Below are 19,754 nucleotides of genomic sequence, written 5' to 3' on the forward strand. Positions count from 1 at the left end.
GCCTCTGATGGTAGTGCATGGCCATCGTGAATGGTAGCCACTGATAGCTTTTTCCTCCACAAATTTGTCTAATTCCTCTTTAAAAGAACCCGATTCAGCATCCGTCACCACATGCATTGTAGCAAATCCAGCAGGTGAGTTGGCATTCCTTACTGGGAGAGAGAAGGGTGAGAACACGCAGGTCAGCACGGTGCAAATGCACTGGCAGAACCAGACCTCCTCATCCCACTAAGCAACAGGGACCCACCTGCCAGCTAGTGTAGCAGCTTTGTCTAGTCTGGGAAGCCACTTCTTAGCACATCCCATAATTTGCTGTGTGATTAAATTGGCAGTGTTTGTAGCAAACACCCTTCCACCTTTCATTGTGAGGGTTAGATCTGAGCACTTGAGAAAGCTTGACACCCTCCACGCCATCAGAGTAACGCTTCAACATCTGTCCTTTTGATGATACTTTACCAGCTTGCTTGAATTCCTGCCTAAGCATCCAAGTGCCAAATCTTTGAGTGTCAGAAGTTGCTGTCTTTTTGAAATGCCTTTGTACAGGGATGTGGGTTGCAAAATTTCCTGCAACAAAATAATATTCCAGAGAATTTTCCACTACCCGCTTTTTCCATGGAAATTTTTCAACATCTAAAAATATATTTGTTCACAAAAACAAATTGGTAACATAATATATGGATCCTAGTGTACTATCAGACAAATTGAGCATTTTCAAAGATGTAATTAATTATTTTCAGGCTACTATCTGTAGAAAATGTGTGTGAGATTTCTGTGTGTTTTCATTGCCCCTTCTCCCTTGAAACTTAAACTATGTATGGAGAGTACATGCTATTAGATTGTCATGTCTTAAAAGTTATTTACAAGTATTCCAATAAAAGTAATTTCCAAGTAAAGCTTTGAAACATAAGATTTTACACCACATTAATTATATTTAATTGAATTTTTTAATTCCAAATGAAAAAGTTCAACTACTTTTGACGATTGGAAAAATATTTGAGATATTTATATAGCATATAAAATTAACATGCTAGCTTTAAGGCACCAGGAAAATTCCTGATTTGTTTTTTTCCCTCCAGAGAACCCACATCAGTGCATTGAATACAGTTGGCTTTCAGGGGGCTGGTTGACTCATGACAGCATTACAGTTCATACCAAGGGCTGGTGTCAGAACCCTTGGGGAGCTGCTGTCCCAAACACTCTGGCACAGCCCACCAATGCCAACACCTGTTCTGGCACTCTGGCCTGCCTGTTCACCTGGCCCAGTGGAGGTTGGGGCACATTGAGACTAGTAGGGTGGAAGACAGGGAGACCAGCAGTAGGTGGCGCTAGAGGCAATGAGAGCCAGAGCTAGCTAACTCTTGTTTTGTCCTCACCCTCTTCCTTGCTGAATTCCATAAGGGCACCAGTGAGACCAAGGAAGAGGAAGTTGGCAGGCAGCTCCACCCACTCTCTGGACTGGTTGTAAGTCGGAAGGAAGGCAAGTGGTGGTACACTGGGGTTGGTGGGGCCATGCCCCATTTCCCAGAATGATAAAACTAAACCAACAGTCTAACTCAGCTGCTTAAAACCACCACTCAGCAAGGTGACTCACAAGATAAAATAACCGCTAAAATGTGATCGTCTCTCCCTGCTCCTCCCAAACACATATTTTAAGGTTCCATCTATGGATGGGGAAGGATGGTAAATTGCAGAAGTATTACAAATAATTATTGCAGTTAACAGAAATGTCCAAAACTCCCATGGTTCTAAGCGCATTTTGCAACAGGGCATTTCATTAGCATGAGCAGTTTTTGAGCTCTAGGCACAGTACTGCGCCCAAGATTTCAGATTAAAACTGCAGAGTGGAGGGAAGGAGGACATTTTTCTGCCTCCCCACTTCCAGCTACTCTGTGAAGACTGGAGAAGAGATCCTGTTAAGGACTAGAACATGTAAAAAATGAACATAATATTTTAACTGCAGTTCATTCATTTTCAGCTTTGTATTCTTGTTATAAAAAGTGCCCCTAGGCATTCTGTTGTTGCACCCATAACCTAGGTTTAAGGTGCCATTTAGCTCCTAGCTTTCATATATCAGTTTCTAACACTGGTTAACAGTGCAATCCCCATACAGGTCTACTCAGAAGTAAGTCCACCTGAGTTCAATAAGAATTGAAGCATAAGAGGAGGGAAAGGGAAAGTTTTGTATCAAATTGCCGGCCCTTAAGCCATTGTTATGATTTAGATCTAGATCTTTTGCAGTCTAGTCACGTGGTGAATATTTCTCATGTTTCTACCCACTGTTTATATTTGTTATAGTTCAATGTTCGGATTGCTGATATTTGTTTAAAGTAAATAAAAGTGATTTGGAAACCCAGTGCTAAAATATGTGTGTGGGGGGTGTCTTAAAATTAAAACTATCAGATAAAGCAGATAAGATCAGCACTAAGCAGCAGGGGGAAACAATTGGCAATAAACTTGGTAAACCACCAGCAATAAAACCAACATGAAATGTCAACTCATCCATAGACCTTGGGGAAATTATTAATATTTAAAGAAGTGGGAGACAGGGAGAGAGAAAGGACCTCCCTCAGCAGTCCATAGGGCAAGGAGAAAGACTGAGAAGGAGGGTGAAAAGGGGTAGAACAGAGTGGGGGGGAGGAAGTGACAGAAGGATGGAAAGGGGCGTCTCCAACCACTTTTGGTCCTTCTGCCCATCACTGGCTGTGGCCCCACCTAGAATTGGGGTGCTGCCCCCAGACAGATATGGCCCACTCCTGGTTTGTGGTTACTTTGTCATCCTTGTTGGTGTTATCATGCAGACTGACTGCTGGGACCTCTGAAGGGTGGGATTTTTGGTTTGGTGTTTTGTGACCCTGTTAAAGCTGCTCTACGAGGAAGAGGGCAGCCCAGCTCACTCCGAGAAGTGTTACGCACAGCTTCCCAGCATCAAAGCATGTTGTGACTGAGGGAAGGCTCAACATCATCTGAGGACTCCGCCACCCGCTGCCATGTGTTATCACAGCTGAGCCCCTCAAATACCCTCATCAGAAACACGTCCGTTTCCAATCCTGGCTAGGATCTGATAAGGCCCATTGCATCTGTTCCCCATTAGGTGCTGTGTGCTTGCTTCTTGCTGAGTTGGAGAGGGCCTGTTGCGCTGGGACATGGCGCATTGGCAGGATCCCATCTGGTGAAAATTAGGGAAACGATAACATCTCTTTTGGGGGGGATGTGCGCATATGTGTGTTTTTGTTTGGCATTGGAGTCATGTTTGACTGTTGCACTGATGGAAACCATGATACTTTCCCCCCATCTTTTAAGCAGGCCCTTGTCCAAGACTTGCTGATGGAACACTCATCACGCTTCGCTGCTTCTCTCCCTCCTTTCATCCAGCAAAAACTGGTGCCAAAAGTAACGGTACCCTGGACTCAGGGCTGTGAATCTGCTAGCCATTTTATTCACTCTCCAGGGGGATCCTGAACACGTTTTTGGGCATAGCAAGGATCCCAGTAGCAGGGAGAGATGGAGCCCATCCTGCTCTCTTTGGCCTCGCCTCCTCCTGTGGCCAAAGGAGAAGGTCCCTCGCTTAACTTCGCTCACTTAAAAGAATAAGGAAGCAAGAGATCTCTGTCCGTGAACCTGAAGAGCAGCTAACACTCAGAGTAGACAGCACTGGGCAAGGTAGACAGACTGACCTAGCATAATGTCACCATAGTTGAATGAGCACATGTACCTGCTATGCATACCAAAGGTACAAGATGTTGTTGTTGTTTAGTCGTTTAGTCATGTCCGACTCTTCGTGACCCCACGGACCAAAGCACGCCAGGCACTCCTGTCTTCCACCACCTCCCGCAGTTTGGTCAGGCTCATGTTTGTAGCTTCGATAACACTATCCAACCATCTCATCCTCTGTCGTCCCCTTCTCCTTGTGCCCTCCATCTTTCCCAACATCAGGGTCTTTTCCAGGGAGTGTTCTCTTCTCATGAGGTGGCCAAAGTATTGGAGCCTCAACTTCACGATCTGTCCTTCCAGTGAGCACTCAGGTCTGATTTCCTTAAGAAAGGATGCGTTTGATCTTCTTGCAGTCCATGGGACTCTCAAGAGTCTCCTCCAGCACCATAATTCAAAAGCATCAATTCTTCGGCGATCAGCCTTCTTTATGGTCCAGCTCTCACTTCCATACATCACTACTGGGAAAACCATGGCTTTAACTATAGGTACAAGATAGGTACAAGATAATAATAATATATTAATAATTTATTATTTATACCCCACCCATCTGGCTGAGTTTCCCTGGCCAGTCTGCATGGCTCCCAATCAAGTGTTAAAAACAATACAGCATTAAATATTAAAAACCTCCCTAAACAGGGCTGCCTTCAGATGTCTTTTAAAAATAGGATAGCTGCTTATTTCCTTGACATCTGATGGGAGTGTGTTCCACAGGCTGGGTGCCACTACCGAGAAGGCCCTCTGCCTGGTTCCCTGTAACCTCACTTCTTGCAACAAGGGAACCGCCAGAAGGCCCTCGGCGCTGGATCTCAGTGTCTGGGCTGAACGATGGGGGGTGGAGACGCTCCTTCAGGTATACAGGACCGGATTGAATCCCTGGCATCAGGAAGCAAGTGGCGTGGCAAGCTGGGCTAGAATTAGAGCAGACATGCATCCATCTTTGCAAATGACATTCATCTATTTGAAGGTGTACTCTATTTGAAGGGATGGCTTATCCAGGTCCAAGAAAAAGACTCAGATTCAGTGTTCTCAGACTGCCGGTGCAAGGGCTGTTATGCTATAGCATAAGGGCTAGAATAACGTTTGTACGATATGATGCATTTTTTTAGTGATTCTAGCCACCCTAGCTAGAATCCTTGTCCTCGATGCACCCATTTTCTACTTAGGAGAAATTCTCGCATATCATGAGCTGTACCCTAGACTGCAAGAGGAAAGTTGGGTGAGAAAACCAACCAAGCCAAGCCATTACCTCCAAGGGGATAGCTTTATGTTTCTCTGCCCACCTCCTCTAAGCAGCCCCTTAACCGCCTGAACTTTAAGTGACCCAACCCACTCCCCAAACTGGGTAGAGTAGTATGACAATTACATGTGGGGTAAATAACAAGGCCCCAGACCAAAGTTTTCCAAAACAAAATATGCTTTTACTTAAGACTTTGGTAAGGAAGTGTTTGAGAAAATTGTTTTAGAAACAAAGTAATTTTGTCCTTTGAGTAGTTACCCACAAGAGCAAATAAATAAACAGAGACAAACCCATCTAACTCTACCTTTTCAAGACTGCTTCCCTAATCATGCAAATACTTATCAGTTTACATCCCTCACTTTAGAGTCGTGGTCCCTTCGTGGTCCTCTTCTGGTGCCTTCCTCCTGAAGTGCCCAACTGTGATCTCTACTATGTTTTAATGCTCTCTTAAATGTTTCAGCCCTTTTTCTAATTCTAATTCCCACTCTGCAACCTTCTGACCACCTATCTTAGTTTCTAGCTTAACATATTCAATATTTTCACCTACTCTCTTCCAACTTCTTCACCAGTCAGGAGAAGGGCACAGTATTGGGTACTTTTCTATTTCCCCTTCACTGCCAGGTTTCTAGAATGAACCTTTGAGCAAAACTTCCTGAGCAAAACATGCCTTCTTAAACACTTCACCTTCTTGTGCATATTAGACTTTCCTGTATGTTAGAGCCTTTAAAGGGGGGGGGGGAATTACAAGCCTAGTGTCACAACCAAAGAACCAACACAAAACTGCTGAAATCCTTATTTCCTTCACATTAGCTTTCAGAAATGGTATCCTCTGACTGTCCACTCTGCCCCATCGTCTTCCTACCGTCTTGTTCCACTTCTTGGGTAGAGCAGGCTCAAATCATAATGGCCACATACCTTTGGGCTTTGGCCACAGCTACTCTGCACTTCTATTCATCCCCTGCTGCTCCTCTCTGCTTCCCAGAGCCCAGTGGTCACTGTGTGTTCATCCATCAATGGCCCAGACAGAGGACATGCCCCAGTCGCATTTTGACCTAATTTTGACCGTTCCGCTTTAAGAGCCCCTGGTGGTTGCAAACTGCAGATTATATATTTACAGGGCTGACAGAAATGTCCACCACAATTGCAGTGTAATAAATGTGGTCTTAATAATATTTCTCCATTTTATTAATCTGCAGTTACATGGTTAACATGAATCTTATTTAATGCGCAATTTTTCATGGCGGGAAGAAGCCAAGGCTCTTGATTCCTTTCGGGCCAAGGACTGTCAAGATTGGTTAATTGGCCCCAGCGACTTGGTTGTGCAAACCACCCTCACTGTTTGCTTTTCTGACAATAAAAATGAGCAAAGCATTGTAAATAAATTTAGCCCCTTTCCCCCCCTGACATAAACCAGATCTCCTCCACTACACGTTTTTTCCAAATTTAAAGAATCCCCACTGGAAGCTACACTCTGTAGTTCTTTCTGGATTACCTCCCTCTCCCTCTCTGTCTCTCTCAAGGTTGCAATCCGTTACCTTTAATGAGCCTTAACACACTTTCCCTTCCACTCTGCCCTGTCACTTGCTCATGATCGGCAGACCGCTGAGAGCAGCGTGGAAATTCCTTCCAGTTTCCGTAGGAGACAGACTGTCCCCCTGATGCAGCTTACTTAGCCCTGGGGTGGCAGAAAGGAAAGTTGGCTGTTTCTGGGTGCCCAGAGCTTAATGCTGGAAGCCAGCTGTGTGTGCTGGTTTCAAACAGTCTGATCTCCAGGAGCTTAACCCAAGGAGCTGAGGCTCAGGCAGGGCAAAGTGTGAGTGTGAATAAATATAAACTAAAAATAATACAGAGGTACCTCGGGTTACATACGCTTCAGGTTACATACGCTTCAGGTTACAGACTCTGCTAACCCAGAAATAGTACCTCGGGTTAAGAACTTTGCTTCAGGATGAGAACAGAAATCGTGCTCCAGCGGTGCGGCGGCAGCAGGAGGCCCCATTAGCTAAAGTGGTGCTTCAGGTTAAGAACAGTTTCAGGTTAAGAACGGACCTCCGGAACGAATTAAGTACTTAACCTGAGGTACCACTGTATAGGGGGGTTTTTTAAGTGGGGGAAGAGGCAGGACATCTGAGGCCTTATATAAACGATATATTTAAAGCAGTATCCTACAACTCTAAACAGAGCCTTGGGTTTCCCCAATGAATCCTGGGAACTCTGGTTTGCTAAGGGTGGTGTGATCCCTATTCTCCTAACTGAGCAACGATTTCCAGAGTTCCCTGTTAAACCACTCTGTTTTAAGTGGTGTAATGCAGCTTTAAGTGTGTGGTGCCCACTGCAAAAGACACAGGGTTCCCCCAATATGCCTCAATCAGATGCCCAGGATTGCTGGGTGCTTGTGCCAGACCTCATCTTCGCACACCCTTGCCCCATGGCAGCAACCTCCTCACTTCCCAGTGATAGTGAAACAGGCTTGTACCAACGGTGATGCATGGCTGTGCCAACACACCTGCATGTGATCAAACTGCCAGTGGCTTGCCAATACACTTGGGCAAATGTGGCAGTGCCCCACCAACTCCAGTGTGCTATCAGCCAGCCCTCCCACCCACCTGCCTGACTGACTGACCTACAACCCATCCCATAGTCTCAGTGCTGCCCCTTGTAGAACTCAGCAGGGAGAAAGGATGGCAACAAGTCTAGTATTAATTGGTTCCACCTGTCATTGGCTCTGGTGCCACCCACTGTTGGGCTCCCTGCCTTCCACCCCATAGGTCTCGATGGGCACCAACCACGGCTGCTGTAAGTGCTGCCCAAAGTGGCAACATATAAGGAGAAGCTGCTTGCTCCTTGTTGCTGTTACCAACACGCTGGCTCCTGCTCCAGCCCACTTGCAGGTCCCACAGAAGTCCTCATTTGCACAAACAGACTTCTATGTGCACTTGAGTGTTTCAACTCAGAGGGTGGCTGTTCTTCTTCCCTCCCTCCTCAACCCCCCCCCCCAACCGCCTGCTCCTGTTTGTTATTCATCAGTTTACTCTTTGCCATGTATTATCCATTATTCCCCTGCTTTCAAAGAGCGTAGAGTCAGATGTAAATTGTGTAACTGAAAACATATCACAGATAGGCTGCATGCAATCCTCCTGCAGGACTTGTCAAGCTTTTTGAAAACCAGCAAGGGAAGGGGAGTGGGGGACCCAAACATCAAGGTTGGTTTGCAACTGAAAGGGGAAGAGAAAGGAAGAAGAGTTTCCCATGGTTTGTATTGTCACATTATGGCAGATTTACATTCCCAAGGAACAGCTGCGTGTTGGTCTATAGTTAGGTGATTCCTTAAGGGCCAGCTTCTGCAAGAGACTCACAAGCGACAGTGAGGTTTAACAGACAAAAGAAATAGCCTGAGCAGGCCGGAGGACCCATTGAAGACAATGGGAATGATGTTAGCATAGCGTAGCTTAGTGCCAGTGTAAGTTCCAGTGGATTGCTGGTCACCTATCTGAAATGCAAGGAGTTTGGAATGGGGCCAGTCTCCCCCAGACCTCACTATGTTCTCCTTTGGGGGGACTTACCCTGGCCTCAGTTCAGCCAGCTGCAGATGAACTGGGATGAGTGACATAAGCTGGCTTAGCACAGGCTCAGCTGGAGATCTGCCTTTTGCAAACTCTGCTCATCCCAACAGAACTCGGGTTTGGATTACCCGTTAAGTCTGACTTGGGTGATTTGAGTGAAGTTTGTTTATGGCTTGCTACCAAGTTTTGCTGATGCTCTTGAATGCTTAGAAGTTAAAAAGTTGTCTCTGCCTCCCTCCCCCAAGTCAACAGGACTGAAATAGGACAGCTATCTCATAAACAACTAGAGGTTATGTCCATAGGGCATGATTAGTACCCAAGCTGGAACTTCTAAGCTTTCAAGAAGGACCATTTGTTCCTTCTTGGCCAACCTCCCTTCTCCAAATCCAAGCCTTATACTATGGCTCCACCTTTGTGCATCTATCATTTTAGTCTATGCAGACTTCTGCAGCTTGAAGCACTCCAGATGGTGTTGACCTCCAGCCCCAGCCAAACATGGCCAATAGTCAGAGACATGGGTGTAGCCAAGGAGGGCGGGGGCAGCTGCTTCCCCCTAGATCAGAGGTCAGCAACGTGCGGCCCATGAGCCAGATGCAGCCCACGAAGACCATTTTACTGGCCCACGAGCCGCCCGCTCGGTGAATTCCCCATGTGCTGCGCTAAACCAGTGTGGCGCAGGGACTCGCTGAGTGGTGCTGGAAATGGCATCTGCGCAGGCACGATTTTTGCCATTGGGCATGCGCAGAAGTGATTTTCAGCGCTGCGGACATGTGCAGACACGATTTCCCAGCATCGCGCAGCACCAGTCCAGCCCACGGACGATCTCCGTGGGAGTGATCCGGCCCATGGCCGGTAAACCTTGCCGACACCTGCCCTAGATCAAGTAAAACAATAGTAATACTTAACTAACTGACCAGTCACGTCGGTTCTGCCCCCTCAACAAAACTCCTAGCTATGCCCATGGGCAGAGATGATAGGAGTTCTAGCCTGACCACTTCTGGAGAGTGCCATGTTGGCTACTCTGGGGCGAAGGATCCTTCTTAAAGAATTCTGAGCTCCCGCATTAAACTGTGTTCAGAAAAGAAAAGACAGAAATAAAACTTTATGAAGTTAATATACTCAACATTATTAAAGGCATCCATAAAATGCAGCATTAAACTCTGATAAATGCAAATGTTGCAAATTACTGTGTGTGACTAAAACTGGGTCACAAAAACACAAGTTTGCAGAACTCCTTGGGGGATGAGTTGAGTATTAAGCCAAATTACGGTATGTGTGATAGTGCAATTATATAGGAAAAGAAAGAGAGAGAAAAGAGAAAGCTTTTGGAGAAAGAGGGTACAGAGTTGGAGCTTGCTAATAAATTTAACTGTATTTTGCAGGATTAGAGCAGCTTCCTTTATTACAAAAAACTATTGTCTCCCATTTGGTTCTGCAGTCTATTCAGTGCCATGGTAATAATTTAGTATTTTGCATTTGATCCACAAACAGATATTTAGCCCTTGCATTGTATTCATGTTTAGGACTGAGCTGAAAGTGAGGAGGGGGAATGATTTTGCAAACAATTTGAAAGATATGTCTCCTTTTAGCAATTTTTTCAGGGATTGCTTATTCAGGATTGTTTATTCAGGAAGCCCGGTTATCAATTGGAATAGGCTGTGTCTGTCCTCAGACGATCGGCTATGTGGTGTTATGTGAGATCCCTGATGGGCTGGGATCATAACTCTTGCCCTGTAGCATATAACTGCCCTGTTGTGCCACGGCAGTTTGAGCTAGGCCTGGAGAATCTGGAAGAGTTTTTGCTCATTGTTACATGTGTTTTGAATTGCCATTTTGTCCATGCATAGTTCTGCTTCCCCTGGCATGTCGTATTATGAAATGTATTTGTGTGTTTGCAACTTGCAACTTTTAACCTTTTCTCCGCTTTCTCTCTGCTCTCCTCCTCTCCTCCCCCACCTTTTTAGCCTGTGACTGCCACCCTGTTGGCGCAGCTGGAAAAACTTGCAACCAGACCACTGGACAATGCCCATGCAAGGATGGCGTGACCGGGTTGACCTGCAACCGCTGTGCCAAAGGTTACCAACAGAGCCGGTCACCAGTGGCCCCATGCATCAGTGAGTACCGCCGCCAAACTTCTCATGCTTTGTTGTCATGGGCTTCTCTGATGGCAATGACAGCTTCTGCAGCTCGGACGATGATGACAAATTAATCAATTGGATGCCTACCCCACACATGGCATCAAACACATTGGTGATAAAACAATGCAATTAAAAAGAAAGTGAAAATAAAATGTAAAAGTTAAAAACGTTTTAAGAGCATTAAAAAAAATTAAAAGGATGCTAATTATCATTGCCATTATTTATTTCGTTTATGAATCACATTCCATCAGTTATGCCGATGTGATTTACAATGTAATAGTATGTATATAAAAAAAGTTGCATCTATAAAACAGTTGAACTGGTTGCCTATTATATGGTTTAAAGCAACAGGGCATATATAAAATCAGTTAAAATCCAAGACAGATACCAACTGGGGGAAAGTTTTAGAATGCTTGTTGAAGGAAAGACTTTAGCAGGTGTTGAAAAAACAATAGAAAGTGTCTGTATAATGGGAGGAAGCATGAGAAGGCAGGTGTTGCAACGCTTAAAGCCTGATTCCAACATTGTGTGGCATGAGCCTTCTGATAGGGTAGATTCTGCTGGATGCCCTCTCCTGCAGAATGAAGTGATTGGTTGGGTATGTAAGGGATGAGGTGATCTTTTAGGTAGCCACGTCCCAAGCTCTATATCACTGTGTAGTTTGTACACCAATCCAGTCATACAGTACCTTGGTTTCCAAACAGCTTAGTTTTTGAACGTTTTGTTTCCTGAACACTGCAAACCCAGAAGTGACTGTTCTGATTTGCGAACTATTTTTGGAAGCTGAACATCCAATGGGGCTTCCACGGCTTCCTGCAGCCAATCAGAAACCATTTGGTTTTTGAACATTTTGGAAGTCAAATGGACTTCCGCAACGGATTCTGTAACACTGTACCAGCAACTTGAACATAGCCTGTTAGCTAATTGGCAGCCAATGAATCCCAGAAAATGTAATAGAGACTGACAGGTTGTTACTGAAGATAAGCATTCAACCAGAAAGTGACATTTTAGAGCTATTTATTTCAGATGTTTATAGCCCACCTTTCTTCTATCATGGAACTCAAGGTGGCATACATTTATTTTATTATAATTTATATTTAATGCCCGCTCTGCAATGAATGTTTCCAATCCCCGAGCAAGGAACAAAGTAATAAAAATAAACAGTGAAAAGCAATCTACTAAAATTACGAAATCATATAAACACGTCCAATAAACAACTCCATCGTAAGGTAAACAAGCAAAACTCCAGCAACAAAAATTAATATTTCCAATTGAACCAAATACCTAGGAAAAACAAATGAAACATTCAAACATATAGAAACAGCTAAACAACCAGTGATCTTAACAACCGTATCTGACCGCAAAGAGTGGGGTGCTCTTTGTGTGAGAGGCAGAGAGACCCCACTCTATGCCAACAGACTCTCACTCTGTTCACCCCCACCCTCCAAACCGCCCAGACTCTCACTCTGAGGGGCCTAATTGCTACCCACAAGCATCCACAACAAGAACTCCCACCCCTGACCCACAGTAGCAACAAAGGAAAAAAGGTCCTCAGACAGCCTTCTATCTCAGCACTGACCAGACCTACATCTGCTTAGCTTCAACAAGGTGGTGGCTGTATCACCGTCTGCCTTTTGGCTTGCTTTTTGTTTTCAGCATCCTCGTTGCACGGGTCGGGTCCCGTTCATCCTGAGGTTTGGTGTCTGCCTTGGGGACTGTGCGGCTCCTAGAGATACAGGAGAAATTTGGATCAGCTCACAGCTAATGTGCAAATTTGCAAACTGAAACACAGCTACCCTTCAAGAGCCACAACTCCTCTAAATTCTGCAGATGTAGTTCTCAAACCTGTCTGCTGGAAGTGGGAAGGGACGGTGGCCAGGCGAGCACACACATGCTCAAGCCAACTAAGAAATTTCACCTTTTCTTTTCCAGAGATTCCTGCCATCAACCCCACCTCTGTGGTCACTAGCACAGAAGAACCAGCAGGTGAGTGTTTATTCTGTTGAAACGCAAAAATGGGAAGACTGCCCTGGCTTTGTAAACTTTTTATTTTTGCCTAACTTTAGGGGATTCTTCAAAAAAAAAAAAAAAGCTTGCACGAATGTCTGCCCAGATTTTGGAGATTTGAACAACCTGGATTTGTTTCTGAAGTGGAACTGATGCACTCAGAGCTCTTCCATTGTTTTCTCTCTCCAAATGTATGCCCAGAACTTCCAAAGCTTTCAGTTATGGAACGTAGGAAGCTACCTGCTTTATACGGAGTCAGACACATTGGTCCATCTAGCTCAGCATTGCTTACACTGACTGGCAGCAGCTCTCCCAGATTTCAGACGGTACATTCCCATCCCCAGGTTGAGATGCTGGGGATTGAGCCTGGGACCTTCTGCATGCAAGGCAGATGATCTTCCGTGCAACTGCAGCCATTTACTTTGTCTGTTCCTTTGCTCCCTTTGTATCTTTCCATCACCGCCTCCACGTAAACTATTTATTTATTTATTTTAGACACTATTGAACTAGATGGAACAATGGTCAGACTCAGCATAGGGCCACTTCCTGTGTAGGTCAGGCTGGCTGGGGCTAATGGGAGTTGGAGACCAAAAGTATCTGGAGCCACAGGCTCTGTGTCCCTTTCTCAGGTTGACAGCTGGAATTTTGATGCCAAAGCTGCTCCTAGCCTCAGAGTTTGCTCGAGGGCAAAAGTGACCATGTTTCCACCAACTAAATCGCAGGCCATAGGTGCAAATGTGGTTCTAAATCCACTGCTGCATTTCTGGCGATCAAGTGTTATCCATCACCCCCATTGCTTCTTCCCAGGCACAAGAGATTCCTCCTCTTCGTTCTTGACTGTCACATTAGTTACCTGTGGGAAAATAGTTCTGTCTCAAAATTCTGCTGCTACTAGAGATGGCTGGATCCTCGTTTCTCTGTTCTGTGTCTCAAAGTTTCCAATTTAAATTTTATGCTGTTCGGCTCCTATCAGATGCATTGCTGCAAATTATACATTTGCGAAAACACAGCATTCATTTTTCTATGCTATTTTCACCAATGCAATCATTATTATGATTATTATGAAGGCATGCTTTACCTTACTATGTGCATTTTTGTGCCCGTTAATCGAAAGGAGAAGTTCACTGCAAAAATTTCAGAGAAGTGTGAATTTCATAGGATAGCTATGTTTCCGTTTGCATATTGTTTTCAGAAAGTGTGAATTAGGTCGATTGGCTTTCACATGCGAACTGAATCAGACATCTCCCCCACTCCCACTCCCCAGCCACAGAGCAGAATGATGTGCCATGGGGGCCTCTTTGTCTGGGACTGTGGACATGTAATCAGACCTGTGCGTAGAAACTGCAGGTGGAGGGTGCAGCTGGAACAATGTGGTGGGTGAGACGCGGTGAGAAGCGGGGTCGCAGAGCTCCAAAAAACCTGCAGTCCTTCTGAATTAGGCCACCTTCTCATGCCCCATTTGTCCAATCTGGGCACACGTACAGCCCCGTGTCCTACCTAGAACAACAACAACAGCCAAACAAACCAAAACCACCACTTGCGTTTAGCAGTCTCTCCTTATCCTCCACCCCTTCTCTCCAACACAATTGCTCTTTTGTGCTAGGAATTCAGTGGGAATGTTCTTTCGCTTTGCCCCATTACATGGACTTCTTGCTGAATCGCTTGCGAAAACTTTCCCTTTGCCATTCTCTTCTGCTCTTCCTGCTTGCCCCTCCCAGCCTGATACAAGAGTAGGGAGTTCGTTGTCACCCCGAACAGAAATGTCAGAGAATTCCAATGAAAATGGCCACGGGGGCAGAAATTGCTAATGTCTGTGTATTCATCCTATGTCCAGAAAGCAAATCGATCCGGTTGTGGTTGCTTTCAGTCTGCAAATGATATGTAATTGACTACATCCCCCCCCCCCATTTGCATTGCATGTCCTATGCCCTGATGGAATAAAATCTGGGGAATAAAATCATGGCAACTCCCTACTTTCCTCCAAAATGAAACTCCTCTCTCCCCCCCCCCCCCACTTTTTGGCTGTTAGGCCTCTTAATTAGGCACATCAAAGAAGGGACACTTCAGGAAAGGGGGTGGAGGTGTGGACCGAGTTTCTGTATATCTTCATTCCAAGATACATTTGGGAAGGAAAGATTCAGATTTTGTTTAAAATATATTGAGGGCTCTTATGAAAAGTTTTAGTTGGAAAAATATAAAAGGAACTTGATGAAAAACCTCGGCTCTTTATTTTTACTTTTCAGCAGAGGAAGTCTGCTTAAGTGGTCCATAGAATTATCTGTGGTTTTCTTTTTATAAACGCCTGCTTCTAGTTCAAATATGTGCAGAGTATGTTGCTGCTTCCCAGAATACACTTTGAAGAGCCATATTCCGGGTCCACCCTGGGAGAACCTGGGTACTTGGGACAGGAAAACCAAGGCGGGGGTGGGGGGCTGCTTCTTGAAGAAATTTTAAGCAAGGTCCCTTTCAGAAGAGGCACTGAGTGCCCACTCTCCTGAGATATGCAGTAGCTGAGTTAGCACTGCATTCCTAACCATGTCTACGCAAAAGTAAGACCTATTGGATCCAATGGGGCTTACTCGCAAGTAAGCGGGTTGCAGCCTCACTCTGTGCTCGGAAGGTGTGTGTATGTGTGTTGTCATTTGTTTATTTTTAGAAAGGTATAGAAACCACTTAATCACAAAACTATCTAAGCAGTGTACTTAATAAGATGGTTGATATCAGAGGTGCAGAGGTTAGATTGTTGGGAGAACAGGGGTCAAATCCCCACTCAGCCATGAAAATCATTGGGTAGATTTGGGCCAGTCACTCAGTTTTAGCCTAACTCACATCACAGGGTTGATGTGAGAAAAAAGTGGGGAGGAGGACAACTATGTATATACCATCTTGAGGTCCTTGGAGGAGGCAGCAGAGTTGAATCCTAGAACTGTAGAGTTGAAAGGGACCCTAAGGTTGGTCATCTAAGCCAACCCCCCAAGACCATTGCCTTGCCTCTGCTCTGCTGAATTAGTGCCAAAACATCTAATACGAACAGTATCCCGAGAGTGTGATACTCATTTCCCAAAGATGGAGGTGAAATTTCTCTAGGTGACTTGGGGGAGCCTCTTTGATGCTGAGTTTCATCATCATATTTGGGCCCTTTCTTTGAGGCCTGAGGTCACCTAGATATTAAGGCTGAACCGTTTCCACTTCCGTGCCCCTCTTCCTCAGGCTCGAACTGGGAATTGTTTATTTATTTACCAAGCATTTGCAGTATCTGACAAACCAGAATACAAGTGTTGACAATAAAATCCATATCATTTTTTTAAAAAAATCCAGCCAAAGACATAATCCTTTAAAAGTCTGTTTGTAAACTTGGCTCTGCAAGATTTCCATATGCTGCTGATTCATATTCATATTTAGAGCTAATAATTATAAATAAAAATACAGGGTTGTATCCTGAGCTATATACAGAAATGAAAAGGGAAATGAAAGAACCTAAGTTAGGCCTGTTGGTTAGTTGCAACAGGTCTAAGTTAGGCCTTTCGGTTAGTTGCAACAGGTCTACTCTGAGGCAGATTAATATTGGCTATAACCCACAGTATTTTAAGCAGGGCATCCGGGAATTACAGAAGCCATCCCTGCTTCTGATTAGAACCTGGAATATCCAGTTTTTTGCTCTGGCGCTAGTCAGCTGGCTCGCACCAGATCGCAGGACGCAATCATTTTTTGGTTTTGCGCAAATCAGCTGGCTTCCTTCTGATGTGGGATTGACTGTTGGCAACTACTGTAGGAACTGTAGCCCTGGAAGAGGAAGAGGGAGTCTCCTAAGAACTCTCAGCACCCTTAACAAATTAATTAATTTTAAGGTGATATCATAGTACTTTAGAGTGTGGTGTGAATGTGGCCTAAATCTGGAGAGAGAGAGACTGGAACAACTAACAACAAAATGACAAGCAAGAGCTGTCTGCTCTCTCTCTCTCTCTCTCTCAACATAAGGAGAGGGGGAGGGAGAAAGCTGTTGCTTGGGCTGGTCTATGTGGAGTGGGGGGCTAGTAAAGGGAGTGGGAGGGGGAGAGTTGAACACCTGAACGGCAAGGGGACTGAAACAAATAGAGCACTGTTACCAGACACCTCAAAGAATCTGACACACCTGCTGTATGTTTAGAAAGCCTTTAGAGATGAAATAACTGGTGTTTTGTTTTGTTTTTTCGGTTTTTAATAAGGGGAAAGGGCTGCACGGATGAAGAGGAATGATTTGGGCTCCCAACACCAACACCACCCACCTTGGCTTCTATTCAGGCTCAGGCCCCATCTGACTATAAATGTTTATGGCTGAAAATGGAAGCTGCACGTCTAGTTCCTGCTCTGTAAATGTCAAGTTACAGGGCAGGGCTGGCAAGTGTGCCCTCTCCAGATGTTTTGGGCTACCCCAGTCAGCATGGCCAATGGATGGTGGAGTTGTAGTTCCCCACATTAAGAGTGAGGCACCATGGCGGCTATCCCTCAATTAGAGAAAAGGGAAGTCCTTCTCCCCAGTGGAAAATTGTGAAAAGAGCATCATTTTCCCACCGGCAATGCTGGGGCTTAGGAACATAGGAAGCTGCCTTATAACAAGTCAGGTCATTGGTCCACCTAGCTCTGTATTGTCTACACTGACTGGCAGCAGCCCTCCAAGGATTCTGGCAGGGGTCTCTCCCAGCCATACCTAGAGATGCTAGAGATTGAACCTTGGACTTTCTGAAGGCAAGGCTGGTGCTCTGCCACTGAGCTATGGATCTTCATAGCTTATGCAGTCCCTGTCTCCTCCCTGGTGTGGAAGAATGCTCCCCTGAGGAGTTGGGGGGTGTCTATGCTGCCTGCCCCAGGCAATGCTTCTAGGCCCTTTGTGGGAGGCAGTGGCAGGGTCACTTTGATCACTAGTGAGCAGTGTGTACAGAGGAATAATCCTTTGTAAACTCTAGCACATAGGGCACACAGAAGATTGTACACCTTTCACAGTGAGCAGAGGGATGTTCATACCTAACCACCGTCTTCCATAGGAACCTCTTCTGTCGGGTCACCATCTGTTTCCCCCATCAGATGTTAAGCAGGTTGAGAGCCAGGACATGACCTTTTGTGTGGTGGCTCTGCAATTCTGGGATTAGTTAAGGAAAGTGCCCTTTTGTCTCTTAGGCTGCAACTCAAACCTCCAGTCTGCCAGGCTAGAAAGAGTGCAGATGAGGCCGTAGGGTCCCTCCACCCAGCCCTGCCTGCATCCACCACCTCTGCCACTACAGCAAGCTCTGCTGCCCAAAGGTGCCTCAGTGCGCCTGCCCATATAGTGTGCACAAACCACTGCTGCTGGGCCTTTCACGGTGGGGAGGGGCAGACCTGGGCCGGCAAGGGATCCCCTGGATTCTCAGCTGAGCCCGCTGCCCTCACATGACAGCCACCAGCCCCATCCAGGCCTCCTCACTGTGTCCATTTGGGAACGGGCACAGTGGAATTGCAGCTTCTACCTGCCCCCTGACTTCCACTCTAGCCAGAACTATGGATGCAGATGTGGCTACGCTGTTTCATTAAATCCTGCTGCTGCCATCCAGGGATTTAGATGGCTCTGCCCATGCCAACTCCAAACTGTTTTATCTTCTAGAGGTAGATGACCTTTCCTCTCACCTCCACTTAATTGCTGTTAGCTTATTGCTGCTGCAGTTTCTTTGATCCATTTCCACCGCCATCTGTCACTCTCCTATCCCATCTTGTATATTCATCTACATCGGCGATGGGGAATTTGTGGACCTCTAAACGTTGATGGGTTTGTTGGGAGTTGGGGTCCAACAATATATCCCCACCCCCAATCTCCAGCCTTGGCAGCTGGTGCCCTTTGGGACTCGTAGGGCAGAAGGCAGGGAGCCAACAGTACATGGCGCAGGAACCAATGACAGGTGGAGACAATTAATTCCAGTTTTATCACCATACTTCTCCCTCCTGAGTCCTGCAAGGGCAGTACTTGGACCAAGGAAGAGGAAGCTGACACGACTGGTTGAAAGCAAGAAGGCAACCTGAGATTGGTGGGGCAGTGCCCCATTTCACCCTAATGGACCATCCTCCGTTGCATTCTCCAGCTTTGTTTCTTTCTCACTCTGATTCCTCACTCACACTTTCTCACTCTGATTTCTCACTCACACTTCTGTCTAATATAAACCACAAATAGAAGTAAGAACTCCCATTTCACAGGGGCAGGTAGGTATGAAAAGTCACTTAGAGACTTCCCTTATAAGGCAACTAAGAAACCCAATATTGTAACAACAACAGCAACAACCACAACCACAACAACCACAACAGAAAGAAGAAGTTGATGTTGTTAAACAGGGAGTAAAATCTGCATGAACTATCTGCATCAGCCCAAATTGGATGACCTGGGGCACATTCCATAGAAACATAGGAAGCCATCTTAGAATCATAGAATTGTAGAGTTGGAAGGTCATCCAGTTCAGCCCCCTGCAATGTAGGAATCTTGCCCAATGTGGGGCTTGAACCCACGACTCTGAGGTTAAGTGTCTCGTGCCCTACCAATTCCTGAGTCAGATCATTGGCTCTGTCTAGCTCAGTAGTGTCTACACTGAAGGGCAGCAGCTCTCCAGGATTTCAGATGGCGATCTCTCTCACACACACGCGCACACACACTCCTCAATGCTTTGTTATGCCCACAATTCTACCGTGTATGGCTCTTGAAGGAATTCGGCAGTAAAAAGATTTGCAGCCATAACACCTAATTAAGTTACATCTCTTTTTAAAACAAAATATTCCTTTAAAAGAAAAAAGGCAGGAGAAATAAACCAGATGTGCAAACTCACTCGGACTTTCTTCTTTCATATTATACAAGCAGAGGAGAGACACACATAGAGAGCCGGTGCCAAGTTCAAAGAGTGAAAAACATTTCATGAAAGTTAATGGAAGTGGAGCCCAGCAGCCTTCCTGTTATGCCAACTATGGATCTCTTCCACTTTCTCTTTCACATCCACACTTACTCAGCTGCCGCTGATATACACACGCTAGGCCTCTCCGCCTCTCACCTTTTCAATCTGCCCCACCTGCATGTACGCTCACTTGGGCATGCTACTAATTTGCCGATTG

General features: G+C 45.6%; 1 protein-coding gene across 2 annotated transcripts in view; it reads left to right on the forward strand.

Moving 5' to 3' along the window:
- Nucleotides 1-19,754, forward strand: part of NTN3 (netrin 3) — a 111,031-nt gene that overhangs the window by 70,210 nt on the left and 21,067 nt on the right. For both annotated transcript variants that reach the window (XM_028705689.2, XM_028705688.2), the window contains 2 exons: nt 10,476-10,625; nt 12,582-12,635. In XM_028705689.2, the coding sequence (XP_028561522.1) occupies nt 10,476-10,625; nt 12,582-12,635 (204 nt within the window). The remainder of the gene's footprint in view (nt 1-10,475; nt 10,626-12,581; nt 12,636-19,754) is intronic.

This window comes from Podarcis muralis, chromosome 14, assembly GCF_964188315.1.
Source record: "Podarcis muralis chromosome 14, rPodMur119.hap1.1, whole genome shotgun sequence".
NCBI classification, from domain to species: Eukaryota; Metazoa; Chordata; class Lepidosauria; order Squamata; family Lacertidae; genus Podarcis; species Podarcis muralis.